Source organism: Herpailurus yagouaroundi, unplaced genomic scaffold (genome assembly GCF_014898765.1).
Source record: "Herpailurus yagouaroundi ecotype Mexico unplaced genomic scaffold, PumYag 67702, whole genome shotgun sequence".
NCBI lineage: Eukaryota > Metazoa > Chordata > Mammalia > Carnivora > Felidae > Herpailurus > Herpailurus yagouaroundi.
In genome coordinates, this window is record NW_024420501.1 from 2,420,527 (window position 1) to 2,434,509 (window position 13,983).

At 47.6% G+C, this 13,983-nt stretch overlaps 1 protein-coding gene across 2 annotated transcripts in view; it reads right to left on the reverse strand.

Annotated features, from left to right (window-relative positions):
- FGF13 (fibroblast growth factor 13) overlaps positions 1 to 13,983 on the reverse strand; it is a 189,728-nt gene that overhangs the window by 99,851 nt on the left and 75,894 nt on the right. The window contains exon 1 of one of the 2 annotated variants that reach the window (XM_040468592.1): positions 5,943 to 6,017. The exons of the other annotated variant lie outside the window; for it this stretch is intronic. Within the exon in view, the coding sequence (XP_040324526.1) occupies positions 5,943 to 5,970 (28 nt within the window). The 5' untranslated portion in view covers positions 5,971 to 6,017. Of the gene's footprint in view, positions 1 to 5,942; positions 6,018 to 13,983 lie in introns of those variants that run through there. 2 annotated transcript variants of the gene reach the window in all.

Here is a 13,983-nt window from a genome sequence, read left to right on the forward strand (position 1 = left end):
CTGACACGAACTATGACTTTAACTGAATTCTAAATTTTCCTGTTATTTAGATGAATGTCAATATGTATTCACGTAAAAATGTTTAAGGCAAGTGAGTTATGTTGTATCAAAACAATAATTTTCCTTCCATTAAGCATCAAACATTCAGAGGTTTGCTATCAGAACATAAAGACACCCGCTTGGGATTGAGAGTAACCAAAGACTACCAACCTCTTCCACTGGAATTTTATTTTCACTTATTTTTTTTTTAATTTTAGAGACAGAAAGAAAGCACGAGCTGGGAGAGGGGCAGAGAGAGAATCCCAAGCAGGCTCCACGTTCAGCACTGAGCTCAACGTGGGACTCGATTCCATCAAGACCTGAGCTGAAATCAAGAGTCGGATACTCAACTGACTGAGCCACCCAGGTTCCCGGGAATTGTAAACATATAAAGATAGTGCAATCGGAACAGTAATAATCGGCCAAACGGCAAACTAATATTTGCTCAAAATCGATTCTGTGTGGGATCGTATGGCATTATATGGGCCTGTTTTAAAGACTGGCTCCAATGTTCATTAACTGGGGAACTCTGTGTCATTGTTTAACCTGTCTGGGCCTCAGTTCTCAGTTCCGTCAGTAGTAAAGTGACGAAGTATTCACCTGCTTTGCAGAGTTGTAAGAACTAGAGTTATACCCGTATGGTATTTAAGCTGGAGACTAGCCCCTAGTCGATGCTTAACAAATGGCAGTTGTTTTTACTCAGTCACGCAGTCTAACAATTAGGGTGATTATTTAAGCCTCTTTTTCTCAATGAGGAGGAACAAAGAACCTGTTGACCAAGAACAAGGGTCAGGTGGATCACATCTTTGGAGAACGAAATATTATGGGGAGGAAATATTCTGAAAGAAATTGTATGGGCTCACCTTTCCTTGTTTTTGGAGTATCAAGGTCTCTAGGACAGGGTTGTGATGTGGTTTAGGACATTCTCATTGCATATTTGTTGAATGAATGAAAGGGGGCAAAAGGAAATCTTCATAGTTTGTAGGCACTCCAGTCTACCTCAGTCGTAGTGAACTTGACTAGTTTTGTTCTCCGTCTTGGCATGCTACCGTAGCGGTGGTTAACTATGAAGTCAAGGAAGTCCCAGCACCCAAGCAATAGGGTTTTTTTTCTCCCCCCACATAAATAACACTTTTAGTTACTGCTGTTATTAGCCCTGTGATCTTGATTAGGGAGATAAAAAGAAGTGTTGACCATGAGCCTTGCCCCGCTAGGAATTTATAATCCAGTGGCGAAAATGAGCACAAAGTTTCATAAAATACGGAGTTTAGAATGAGTGTCACGATTGGTTTAGCCACCAGGTACTATGAGAGTTGTAGAGGTGAAAAACATCTTATTTGGTTGGCGGAGGGGACAGGAAAAGCATCTCAGGGGACACACACATTTAAGTCTCATGTCAGAGTGAAGCCAGTACAGGTTTTGATATAGGCAAGGAGCACGATGAACAGGGCATCTGGAGACCTTACCATACCCCATTACATAAGCGGGTATTAGAGCTGGGAAAATACCTTCTTAATCAACAATGCAGCTAGGCCTAAGCAGGACAATGAATGTTAGAAAGAAGGATGGAGTGTTTTGGCAGTCTGGAGCCCTAGTATATGCCTAAGTAACACCCATCGTGTCATGCAAGGAAAGGATCGTGGATTGTAATTCTTACTCCTTAAACACAGAATAAAGGAGCATCTGGGTGGTTCAGTCAGGTGAGCATCTGACTCTTGATTTCGGCTCAGGCCATGATCTCACGGCCATGAGATTGAGCCCCCCAGCGGACTCAGCACTGGGTGAGGAGCCTGCTTAGGACTCTCTCTCACCCTGCCCCTCCCCTGCTCTCTCTCTCTCTCTCTCTCTCAAAAAACAAAATAAAATAAAAACAGTAAAGGATGGAGTATGTTGTGAACGAGTCATTATTTGGACATTGCAGGTACATGTTGAACTAGACATAGAGAGTTGGCATGGGCAATAAAGTAAGAGTTTTGGGTCCAGGAGGCACGTGTATGCCCTCTTTAAATGTGTAAATGATCACGCCTGTTATTTACAACTCCTTTTGAATAAGGTTTTTAAAAAAACTCTATTTTAGAAGGCAATGGTGTCATATCAGATAATATGTGCTAAATCATAAAAGAAACACTAATGAGTTATTCAGAAACTTACAAAACAAAGGAGACTTAAATGTAACCATTTTCACATTCTTACAAACGAAGCATTGTTCTATTAAAACATACTTCAGGGGCGCCTGGGTGGCTCGGTCAGTTAAGCCTCTGGCTCTTGGCTTCGGCTCAGGTCATGATCTCACAGTTCGTGGGTTCGAGCCTCACGTCGGGCTCTGCACTGGCAGTGTGGAACCTGCTTGGGATTCTCTCTCTCTCTCTCTCTCTCTCTCTCTCTCTCTCTCTCTCTCCCTGTCCTTGTGCCCCTCTCCCCCTCTCAAAATAAATAAACTTAAAAAAACATACTTTAGCAAGCCCTGGCCAAAGAACGCCTTCTGAATAGAATGTAGATATCATGTTTTCATTCTGGTATAAAAAATTCAGGCTTTCAAATGGATAAAGAGTAATCCTTTAAATATATCTACTATTAGAGAAGTCTTCCCTTTACGAAAACATTCACAAAAAGTTCCTTTCCTTACAACGCGCCTCGTGCAGATCTCAAATGGGACTTGATTTACATCCAATTTTCTGGAAACGAATTGAATCGTATAAAGCAAGATATGCTTGTCCTGTTGATTGAGATACACTTACACTTTCAGGCCATGGCCAGTGGCACTGCTGGAGATAAAATGAAAGTTATGCTATATTCATCTTCCACCCATGGAACTGGATGGAACTGGCATCCCAAGGGGAACTTAACAGCCGTTTCCTACCCAAGAGGTACCGGTTTCCTGTGGATACTCTCCTTTGTTCCCAAGAGCTGAGCTGCTAGGATGAACCGGTGGTCCCACCACCAGAGACCTCTTCGCTTGCAGTAGCATTCTCAGTTCCAGAACCTCCCGTTTCTAAAGCAAATGGCACAAGGGAAATACAGACTTCCACTGTACATTCTAAAGACGCAACGTGAAGACCGTCTTTCCGGTCAGTTTTATGAGATCAGCCTAGATCGTTTCATCGTTTGCCCAGAGCAAACGTGCTGAACTGTTTTTGAGTGTTCTACGCAACCGCTGTGGATATATTCATGCACCCGACAGGTACTGAATACCTACTAAGCACCAGGCCTGGGGGCGGGCCATCAGAACTGCTTACTATGAGAAGGCAGCCTGAGAGACTGCCCCAGGTGATAGAGGGCCTCAGTGTTTGGAGTGAGTGATCTAAGGAAGGGCTATGAGTACACAGCTGCATCTCCTGAAATACCGACTGAGCAACCACTGATAAGAAAACCATGAATAAACAGATCATTTCCTAAGCGCCTACCAGTAAGAAACCCATTAACACGTACATTGCTTCCCCTAGTTCTCAGGGAGACGGAGATCTGTCTTCCTCTGGTCTAAGTTTTGGAAACTTAGGATAGGATGTGTGGACTGGTAGGCAGGTGTAGGCACAGCCACTGGAGAGAAGGCCTAGAATGAGCCAGAAACTGAAAAGCACGCGAAGGGACCTGGAGAAACGGAAGGAGGAGTCACGGACCAGCAGGAGGCGGTACAACCAGGATACAAACGCTGAGAGAAAGAAATGGCTGAGCTAACACAGGGTGGCTCCCACGCAGGACTCAGAGGGTAGGCTAAAGAAATTCGGATTCCTCGACCGCAGTAAGCACGATGACGGGGGCCTGTGGGCTGTGAAGGGTCACACGGAGCACGGTTCCTGCCTCTTCTTAACTCCCCGGAGGCCCAAATGAGAGGCACCAGACTTAACTGGAGAATGGGGGGCTCGGGGGAAATGTTCTTGCCCCGAGGGCTGTTGAAAGGAGTTCTTCAGTGGGCCTGGGACCCCGTCTCGCCTGTGGAGGAGGGGGGGGACGTGTGTCCTATCTAAAGGCAAAGGGCTAGACGACCTGACCTTTCTCGGGCCCAGAGCTCATCCCGTATCACACCCGGCCCTTTTCGTATTCCTCCCAAAGAGACACCGAAGCATTCCCAGCCCCTGACCATCTGCGCTGCAGTCTGCATTCATTTCTGCAAGGGGGCTCCGTGTGCCACGGACGTACCTCTATTTAAAACAGACACATCTATTTATAACGTTCCCCCAGTCCATCTAGAAGTCTTTTGTAAGCATAAAGTTGGCTCGCGCTTCTATCTCACCAGACAGCTTAGATGGCCATCTGATTGCTTCCGATGAATAGATGGGATACAACGGCAACGCAGTACTTGGTGAAAATGACTGGTGCCACAGAGCTTACGGAGCAAATATTTTATAAGCAGAGCGATGGCTTTAAATGTTTCTGCCACATGTACCGTATCCCGAGATAAGGGACACAGAGTCTGTAGTCTCAGCGGTTAAGGATGGTTATACGTGTCTCCCATCTGACGGGAAGAAAATTTGGTGGGTTTATTAGAGGCGTGAATTGTGAGAATAATAAAAAAAAAAAAATGAAATTCTGGACCGAGCTCACAAATTCTATGAGTTTTATCACTGATATGGCCCCTGACGCCCTAACCGTTCAAACGAGCTGGTTTGTTTGTTTGTTTTTTCCTCCTTTTCATGGGGAAATCAATTGAAAACAAGCAAATAAACAATGCCCAGGCAACACGACAGATCAATCTGAACCTTCATTTGGGGACGCTCCGGGATCACCCCAAGTAGTTCAGGAGCTGCGGCAAAGTACTCAGAAGGGAAAGTCTATGAATCCCATTTAATTCCACGCAGAACGAACCATAGAAATGATCCCTGAAGGTATAGTCTTTAATTCCATGAACAAACACAAGCCACCCAGCAGTTTCAGGACAGGTGGAAGGATTCCGAAGAAACAAAACTTGCAAAGAGTAGCCACTCATCTGAATGAGACGTTCTAGCAAAATTAAACGCTCAGAGGGGTCAGCATTCTCTGGGATCCGCTGGAGTTCAATGATAAAGAAAGCGCAGAGGGTTTCAATGAAAGCGATTGCTTGATGAGGCTACTTCGCTCAGAGGATACGAAACCTGGCAGAAAGTTTCCCCAGGAAAAGAGGTCATTTTCCGTTCCGTTGCGTGCTAACATTTCTCATCGAACAGTATCCAGTGGAGTGATTCCCACCATCCCAAAGAATCCCTGTCTTGCTATTTGCAGAGGCTCGAAGCTGGCCGCTCCAGCAACCTTCTGTCATCTTGTTTTTCTCCGTGAGCCCGAGGCTCTTGGGCGTTGGTTCTATTACCTATCTGCCGCAGCCATGGAGGGACAGATAGTCCCCCGGTTTCGCTCAGGCATTATGAAGTGCCTATCTTCTGTGATTTCCCTGCAGATACACCTAATACAGTTCTCCGAATTAAAGTGATTGTGTCCACCTTTCCTTCGCTCTATGTTGCCTTCTCTTTCTTTCCTTTCCTTCAGCTAAAAGCAACGTGCATTTAAAGCTGACTCTATTTATTGTTTTTTTTTCTTCCTGTAGAAATTCAAATTAATGTTTTGTGCTGTCTGCAGACCAAATGCAAATCTGGAGGGAGGAAATCTCTCTCCAATCCGCTAGTGTCACAGTTTTCTAAATATAAATAGGACTTTACACAGACAGATATACACATTCACTCTTGTATAACAATATCTAACATTTCTCTTAGAAAAAAAAAAAAACAGACAAAGGAAGCATTTTTCAGAGTCTGCTCAATATCCCAACATCATGGGGTATGGGGGAAAGTCAACAGCCCTTGTCCCATCCGGAAAGGAAAGATCTCAACAGAAAGAGACCCGGCACGATTTTGTTTATTTCTATCAAGACGTTAATGTCCAGGATAAGCTTTCAAATCTATGCCCTTCAAAAACATTGCTTAAATAAATCTTACCTGAATACGACTTCCTTAACAAAGCCATGCTTCTTTGTAAGCTGGTCCTACCCAGACAGTTGCTGTCTACATTTGGAGCAGACACAGAGAAAGGAGATCGGAGAAAGTTTAAGGCATAGCTAAAGTATTCTCCAAGGTACTGGCCAGAAACATCAAGCCCATACTCGCGGTATAGAGAGATCATTAATGGGCATTAGTGACAGACCATTATGACTCTCACAGATCATTAATGATTCATCATGTAGCAGTATTCTTCTGGCAATAATCAGACCATTGCTTGGACGCAGATATAAGCTTCGCCCATACTATTTGCTTAAACTTATTATTTCCAAGCATAAATTTTTATTTTGCCTTCTAGAATTACGAAAAATGGTCTGTAACAGGATCCCTCCGCACATTAGAGGAACTTCTGAAGCTAGCTGTCTTCTTTGGTAGACGCTTCTCCCGCTGTCAGGAATCTTGCAGTCTGAAAGGCTCCCCAATAGCTTTTGGGATATAGAAAATGTGTCTTTTATTTTGAAATTGAATTATTGATGAATAGAAAATGCTACAAGCAAAACGGACATTTAAAAGAATTACAGTTACCCAATCCTCTGTAACAATTACTTGTAAAATGCTGAAATTCTACCTGACTTTTGAGTTTCTTGCCAAAAGATACATTTTCATATCGGAGTCCTTTGTTAAAAATTCAGAGACTCTACCATGAAAGCCTGTGACAAGGCTTTCAGCTACTTACAACAAAAAGCAAGAAACGCAGACCATTTTAGCATCTAGCCATACATGTTACTGAAGCACTCAACAACAGTGTTAATATAGGAATGAAAATTTTAAGGAAAGGCAAAACCCCACACCAAATTGCCATTCTTTTTATTTTTGCCTTATGGAAGATCCACTATTTTGGTTAAAAATGGAAATGAAAATGGAAATTTAGTTATTCCGGGAGCAAATGAGTCTTTCCTATTGAACACATTGGATTCTCCTTCTGTGTGGCTCTGGGAAAACTTCCCTTGAGTCAGAGAGAAAGGAAATCTGTTTCGGGGTCCGAATATCGTCACTATCAATGAATATTGAAGAGTTACTGACACCCACAAGGAGCTATATTTATTGAGCCCCATCACCCATACTCAGCGCTCTAGGGAAAGGGAGATTATGTCTCTCCAAAAGCATTCCATAAACTTACATAATTTTTTCCCCTTCAGCTTCTCTGCATAATCAGAGTTGCCTTGTGCTTCTCTGCCTCTACTTTTCCATCCAACACGAGGAGTGTAACAGACAACAGCTGCAAGCGTAAGCCCTTCCCAAAGGGATCCAGCCTCAAGCGAAATTGGCTTAGCTGTAAGGACGGGATTTCAGCAGTAGGCAGGGGATGGAGAAAATCTGTTCTGCCCTGAAATCAAACACCCTCCCCCATTCCCTCCAGACGCCCACAGCCCAGGGGCCAGCACATCAGGGGCCCCTGGAACCCAAATGCGCCGAAGAGTGGTTTGTCAGAGAGAGACCCTGCCCTTGGTTTTTATGCTTTCCTGTCCCTGTTTTTAAATTCTCAACAATTTTTCAACACGGGGCAAAACTTTTGAACATATTCATTTTGCACCGGGCCCTGCAAATTGTGCAGCCAGTCCCGTCCCTTAAGAAGCCATTCGTTAACTAATCAGCTCAACTTAGAGGGGCCGACGATCAGCTTCCAAGGGTGACCACAGGGTCTTCCCCGCTGCCCTTGGACTAGGAAGCCGAGCTAGCCCTCAAGCCACTAGGCAGACAGCGGCATATGCTCAGATCCCTGTTTGCAAACCAAAATGGCTAATGGAAGAATTTAGGCTTCAGGGAGCTCCTTACGCAGGAGAGATGCCAATTCCCTTCAAACAAAAATAGAAAACCCTAATATGGAGGCAGCGTCTCTTGGCCAATATAAGAGCTCTTAAAAAAAAAAAAGAGTATTTCCCAAGGGGCAAAATGAAGTCATCCCAAGATGAGTGGTCTCAGGTCTAATCAAGAGACTGTCTCTTAGCTGTGCCGTCGCCTCTCATGGCCTGCAGGGGGCCTCACTGGGCAGCGCGGAAGGGGGTCCCCTGGGATGACAGCAACTCAATCGTCTGATGTCTAGACTGCACAGAAATAAACAAAGCAAGGGCCAACACAGAGCCAAATTGCAAGGCAGGTGAAATTTATGTCTGCCATCCCGTGTCTCAAGCTAATTCTCGGCCGCTCAGGGCCCTCCTGTTCCTCTCCAGTTGCTGTACCTACCCCGCAGGAGTAACCCCCGGTCGCTCGGCAGCCCCCTGGGGGCCCCTACCTTCTCTCGCATTCCGTCTCTACCCTACCTGTTCTCTTAGTCCTCCCTGTGCCTGACCTCGGTCGGTCGTAGCGCCCGCCCGTTCTACTTGGCCTCCCGGGGTGACATTTTTCCATGTCTTTATCGCTTCTTTATCGACACCCGATTCTAAACCCCAGGATAAAGGGCGTCGCGGGAGAATGGCGTATTGACACATGCATATTCGCAGCTTGCAGGGTGCAGCTTGGCACGGGTGGCCTTCACTTCCTTTACAGGCGTTTTAATCCAGATGCAATCAATGCTGGGGGTCAGCGCTCAGTGCCGGGTCGCTCACCCTCTTCTAACAGATACCGTCAGCGACTAACTCCCTCCACCCATCAGCCAAGCGCACCCCGCCAGAGTCACCATCCATCATCTGCCCCCACGGGCAGAACGTGACCCACCGGAAACTGACAGACCCAGTTACCTCGCCGGGCGAGTGGCCTTTCATCCCGGCCCAGGAAGCTAGGGATCTCCAAGCTCTCACTGCATTGTGGTCAAGTGGCCGGAGGAAGCTTCCTGCCGCCCTGAAGGCCCCCAATCAATGCTCTGCCCTCCTCTTAGGGCCCAGACACATCAAACGCAATAATGCCCGATATTTAATCATGTCCCATTAAAATGCAAAGCCCTGTCTCCAGGTCCCCTTGACACTTTTAATTGTTTTCAAACGTCTGGAGAAGCCGAGGTAAACAGATTCGTAGTGCATTGTTCACTTGCTCGGCTACCACAGCCTCTTGGCTAATTAATAAGGGCATTCGGCTGCAACTGGGCGTCTTGGCTGCACTGGTCCCTCCTCCTGGTGGGAAGCAGTTACGGGAAGGAAGAGCTTATGAGAGGAAAGGCAGATGTTTTTTATGAAGAAGTACCAACGAGTGGGACTTTAGTCTGCACAGAAGGCAACACTCAGATGCTGGGAGCAGCTTTATTCATCATTGCCCAAACCGGGAAGCAACCAAAATGTCCCGCGTAGGTGAATGGATGAGTGAACTGTGGTCCATCCAGTCAATGGAATAGTGTCCAACGATAAAAAGAAACGAGTGACTGAGCCAGGAAAAGACACGGAGGCCCTTTCAGTGCGTATTACTAGAGCAAAGAGGCCAATCTGAGAAGCTGTATACGTGTGATTCCAACTGTAATGACATTCTGGAAAAGGCAACAACAGCCAAAAAAAATGGAGACGGTGAATCCTAATGTGAACTACAGACTGTGGGTGATAATGATGTGATGATGCAGGTTCATCAACGGTAACAAATGTATTACTCTGCAGGGGGTGTGGATAACGGGGGAGGCTGGGTGTGTGCGCGTGTGAGGGGAGGAGGGGCATGTGGGACATCTCTGTACCTTCCCCTCAATTTTGCTGTGAATCTAAAACTGCTCTACAAAGAAAAATCAGGGGGCGCCTGGGTGGCTCAATCATTTAAGCGTCCGACTGCGGCTCAGGTCATGATCTCACGGTTCGGGAGTTCGAGCCCCGCGGCGGGCTCTGTGCTGAGCGCTCGGAGCCTGGAGCCCGCTCCCGATTCTGTGTCTCCCTCGCTCTCTGCCCCTCCCCTGCTCACGCTCTGTCTCTGTCTGTCTCTCTCAAAAAAAAAAAAAGGACCGGGTACCTAATATGTTCCAGGAGCACATGTTTTCTCATTGAATTCTCACGACAACCCTGTCAAGTTTTCTTTGTTATGCTTTTTGTTTTTGTGGATGAGGAAACTCAAGCTAAGGGGGGGGGGGGTCCCTGCCCAAGGTCACATGGCTGGTAACTGGCTGGAATACTGCCGAGGGTTTCAAAAGCTTACTTGGTGGTCAAACTGGGTACCCTTTATGGTCTCTCCCAATAGAGGGTTTTTGTGATTCCATGTCCCTTCTCCTCCATAGAGCAATTCCCAGCACATCCAATCGCCTGAAGCTCACCAGCCCTGCCCATGTTTCCCTTCCTATGACAGTAAGGAGTCCCCGGAAGGAAAGGCAATGCTGTACGGTCAGCCCCCAGCCCAGTCGGAAGACAGGAGCCACTTGACTGCTGTCCGCTACCAAGGGCCACACCCCCCTCTCATTTTCTCAGAGAGTAGCAGGGGCCAAGACGCAGCCGGGGAGATGCACGGTGCGCCCCCGACTCCAAGGATCACAGGAGTCCGCTTCAGGAACAGCCCCCTGGCTGTTTTCCCCATGGCTCAACTCCTATCAGCGCCACCGTGGCTCTCCTGCACAAGAGGCACAGGCGACACCTTGGCCACGCCCGGGAACTCGGCCTCATTGAGTATTTTAACGGATGGCCATACCTGTGCATAAGATCGGTGGACAGACTTCGGTGATAAGCATGGCTCCCCTGGGCTATTACAAGAATGAGATAAGAAATTCACACAAAGTGCTTATTAGGGCAGGGCCCGGGACATTGTGAGTAGTCCGTGGAAATGAGTGCTCTTCTCTTCCCCTTAGTCCCTTCTGACCCATCTGCTTGCCTCCCCTGTGATCTCGTTGTTATCCTTCCCGACGTTTCTGGCAGCATTTTTATGGAAACTGAGCAATACGCAAGCAATCCACGAACCCCGAGTCCTTACAACGTACCTTTTGTCTCATGAACGTTTGCCCACATGCAGAAGCTACGGACACGCATATACAGAGCTCAGAGTCCAGGAGGACTTGAATACAGTTCATAAGAGCTATGATGTTGAAAACAAGATTTGATTTGCCTAAGTCACTGGTCACGCGAACTACTATACTTCCCAAATATTGACCGTGCTGTGTGTTCTGCCGGGATGGGCTCCAATCAAAGCTGAACTAGTGCCCACGTGTCTGTGTGCTCTTAGTAACAAGAGCCGACTGATATCCCACCTCTGATACTTGGACAGGTCTTCTGGGACAGTCTACTCAGTGTCAGGGTTAAGAGCAGCATGGCACATTTTATTCCGCTCGATTCTGCTTCTGACAGCATCGTTAATAACACCTACACCTGTCAAAAAACAGATTTCAGATATACCACAAATCACACACCTTTCAACTTGATGCCTGGATCTTTAAAGGTGCTAGAAGTGTGCGCGCGCGCGTGTGTGTGCGCGCGTGTGTGCGCGCGCGCGCGCGTCTTTGGACGCACGCGCGCACACACGCGCATCTTATTAGCGGAAAGACTTGTTCCAGGCAGGCATGATTTTCAAGCATGATGGGAGAGTTATTCACTTCTTGCGAAACTGTACGCAATGCAGGGAAAATAAAAAAGTTACTTGGTTTCTGCAGTTTCTCTCTGAGGGAAGAAGAAATTAATGGAGAATGGTTTCTCTTTGTGTTCGGAGCACCCCCTGGTGGAGAACTAGCATATTTCAGTCGCATATTAATCCTCCCACCCGCACTGCTTTTTATTTTCCTCTCAAGAGCTTTATGGAGGGAGAAATGAAATATTTTGATTTTTCTAGATTCATAGCTCATGACCACAGGAACAGAGAATCCAATTACAGTCACTTTTGTTCACTTCTTCTGAAGATCCTCTTGGCCGATTGAAAAATTAATGTCAAGTACTTGCCTGTTTTAGGGAAACTGCCTTTTCACTCATTCAGCAAACATTTCCTGGGTGCCTATGTGCTAGCTCTTTTCTGGGTGCTTGCGACACAGGAATAAATAATCCTGGGTCCCTGCTGGGGAGGAGCTTGTCCAAAGTTGAGAGGTAACCGTGAAAAGCCATCTCCAAAAGTGCAAGGCTGAGAGGCCGAACCAGGCCTGGTAAGACTCAGAGGTGAATGGAAACCAGACAGGCTTCATTTTTTTGAGAGAGAGCGGGAAGAGAGGGAGAGAGAGAGAGAGAGAGAGAGAGAGAATCCCAAGCAGGCTCTCTGTGCCGTCAGCGCAGAGACCGATGAAGAGCTGGATCCCACGGACGGTGGGATCGTGACCTGAGCAGAAACCAAGAGTCGCCCGCCCAACCGACTGAGCCGCCCAGGCGTCCCAGGCAAGTGGGTTTTATACCAGCCGGGATAAGACTGCTTTCAGACAGGTGACTTCGCTGCCGCGTGGAGGGCGGGAGGGGAAGGAGTAAGCCTGCAGACTCCGAGCTCTGTCAAGGGTTGTATTTTACTGCGTGGGTGGAAACGGGACTTGTCGGTTCCCCCTGAAGACCCCACTGAAGCCTAGATCATTCTCTCCTTAAAAAAAAAAAAAAAAACCCCGCTTCGGCTGACTCTAAAACAATCGAGTTTTGGGCTGGGAAGAGGGGCAGGCAGTGGTCTGTAGGCTCACCAGGAAGCAACGTACTTGAACCCTGGCTCTACTCCTTTGGGAGTACAATGGCTCGACTCCATTGTAAGCTCTGCCTCCTTGGGCCTGTTGCCTTGACTCTCTGAGCCTTGGTTTCCTCCTCTGTGAAACGGATACAATAATTGTATCTATCTTTAGGGTGGTTGTAAGAACTCAATCAGGGAATGCAGAAGGCACTCGCTGCAGCGCCTACCACGCAGTCAGCAGTTGATGAGGGCTGGTTCATTTCATCTTTCTCTTCCGTGTTCGGCGAGGCCAGGCAAACGGGTCTGTGGGATGGCAGGCATCGAAGTCCCATAGGACCTCTCCAGGGGACTCTACCTGGTGCTGGAAGGCAGGCCTGTATTTGCAAGGTGGCCTCAGCAGTTTGTTTCCTGCCTAACGGGAGCAGCGTGTAAGGTCCACAGATGGGAGTTGAGAACAAGCCAGGTTCTCATGGTCCAGAGGGCCTGGGCTTCGTAGCTGCCAATCCTCACTGGAAAGCTCGGCGCCTGGAAACAAGGCTGGCAGCAGGATCCTGTGGGATTTCTAAGTTAGCCAAGAACGAGACCGGCGAACAGGAAAAGGCCCGGCCAAGATGGGAGGCCAAGTGGGTCTGGCATTACCGAGAACGGACGGGTAGACTGGTACAGAGAGGGAGACGGCAGGGCTAGGCGTGGACGAATTCCTTGAGTCAAGGCGCGCCTAACACAATGGCTTTTTACAGGATCGTCCCAGACTTAGCAGTCGGAACAGTGAGTCCTGCGAACGCTAATCCGACCAAGGTCCTCTGACTGAAAAGATCCTGTGACCAGTCGGTTTAGGAAAGGCCGTTCACCACACTGGCTCTCGGAGACTCATATTATACATTTGGCTTGCTGAAGGTTCTAGTAAAGCCTGCAGTAAAGAAACCCATTAACTGTGAGAAACTTCGGGTTACACATACTAATTTGCCCCCAGAAACCTTTATTTCTTACAACAACTACTAATAGTCCTGAATACTCCGTGAACAGGACGTAGAGTGCATGCCAGGCTAAATGTCTCCTGGGCCCCGGAGTCTTTAGCCAGGGTTGACAGACAGAATCACTTAGGCCCCTGTTAGCGGCCTCCCAAGGGCCCAAATCCCAGGCTGGCATCGTATTCTCAACCCATGTATCAGGTGGTGACAGGGATGGGGTCAGCAACTCCGTCGCTTCTGGTATCTTCTGGTTTCCAACTGGGGCTCCCTCAGGGAGGTTTTGAATGCCCGGTACCTAGAAAATGGTCACACTACAGCCCTCGAAGAAGGCATTCCACTTGACCTAGACAGAATGGAGCTCCTGGGCCTACCGCAGCGATTCTAGACTCCTGAGGATTCAAATATCATTTCGGCAGCCCAAGGGTTCCCTGGGATTTCCACTTGTCCCTGCGCTGCTCCAGCGGCATGAGCTTCCTCCTCGGACACGTGAGGTGATGGAACCCAGGTAGCTGGGTCATAGGTTGGGGTTACAAGTACCCTGGTACTTTCGCTGCAAG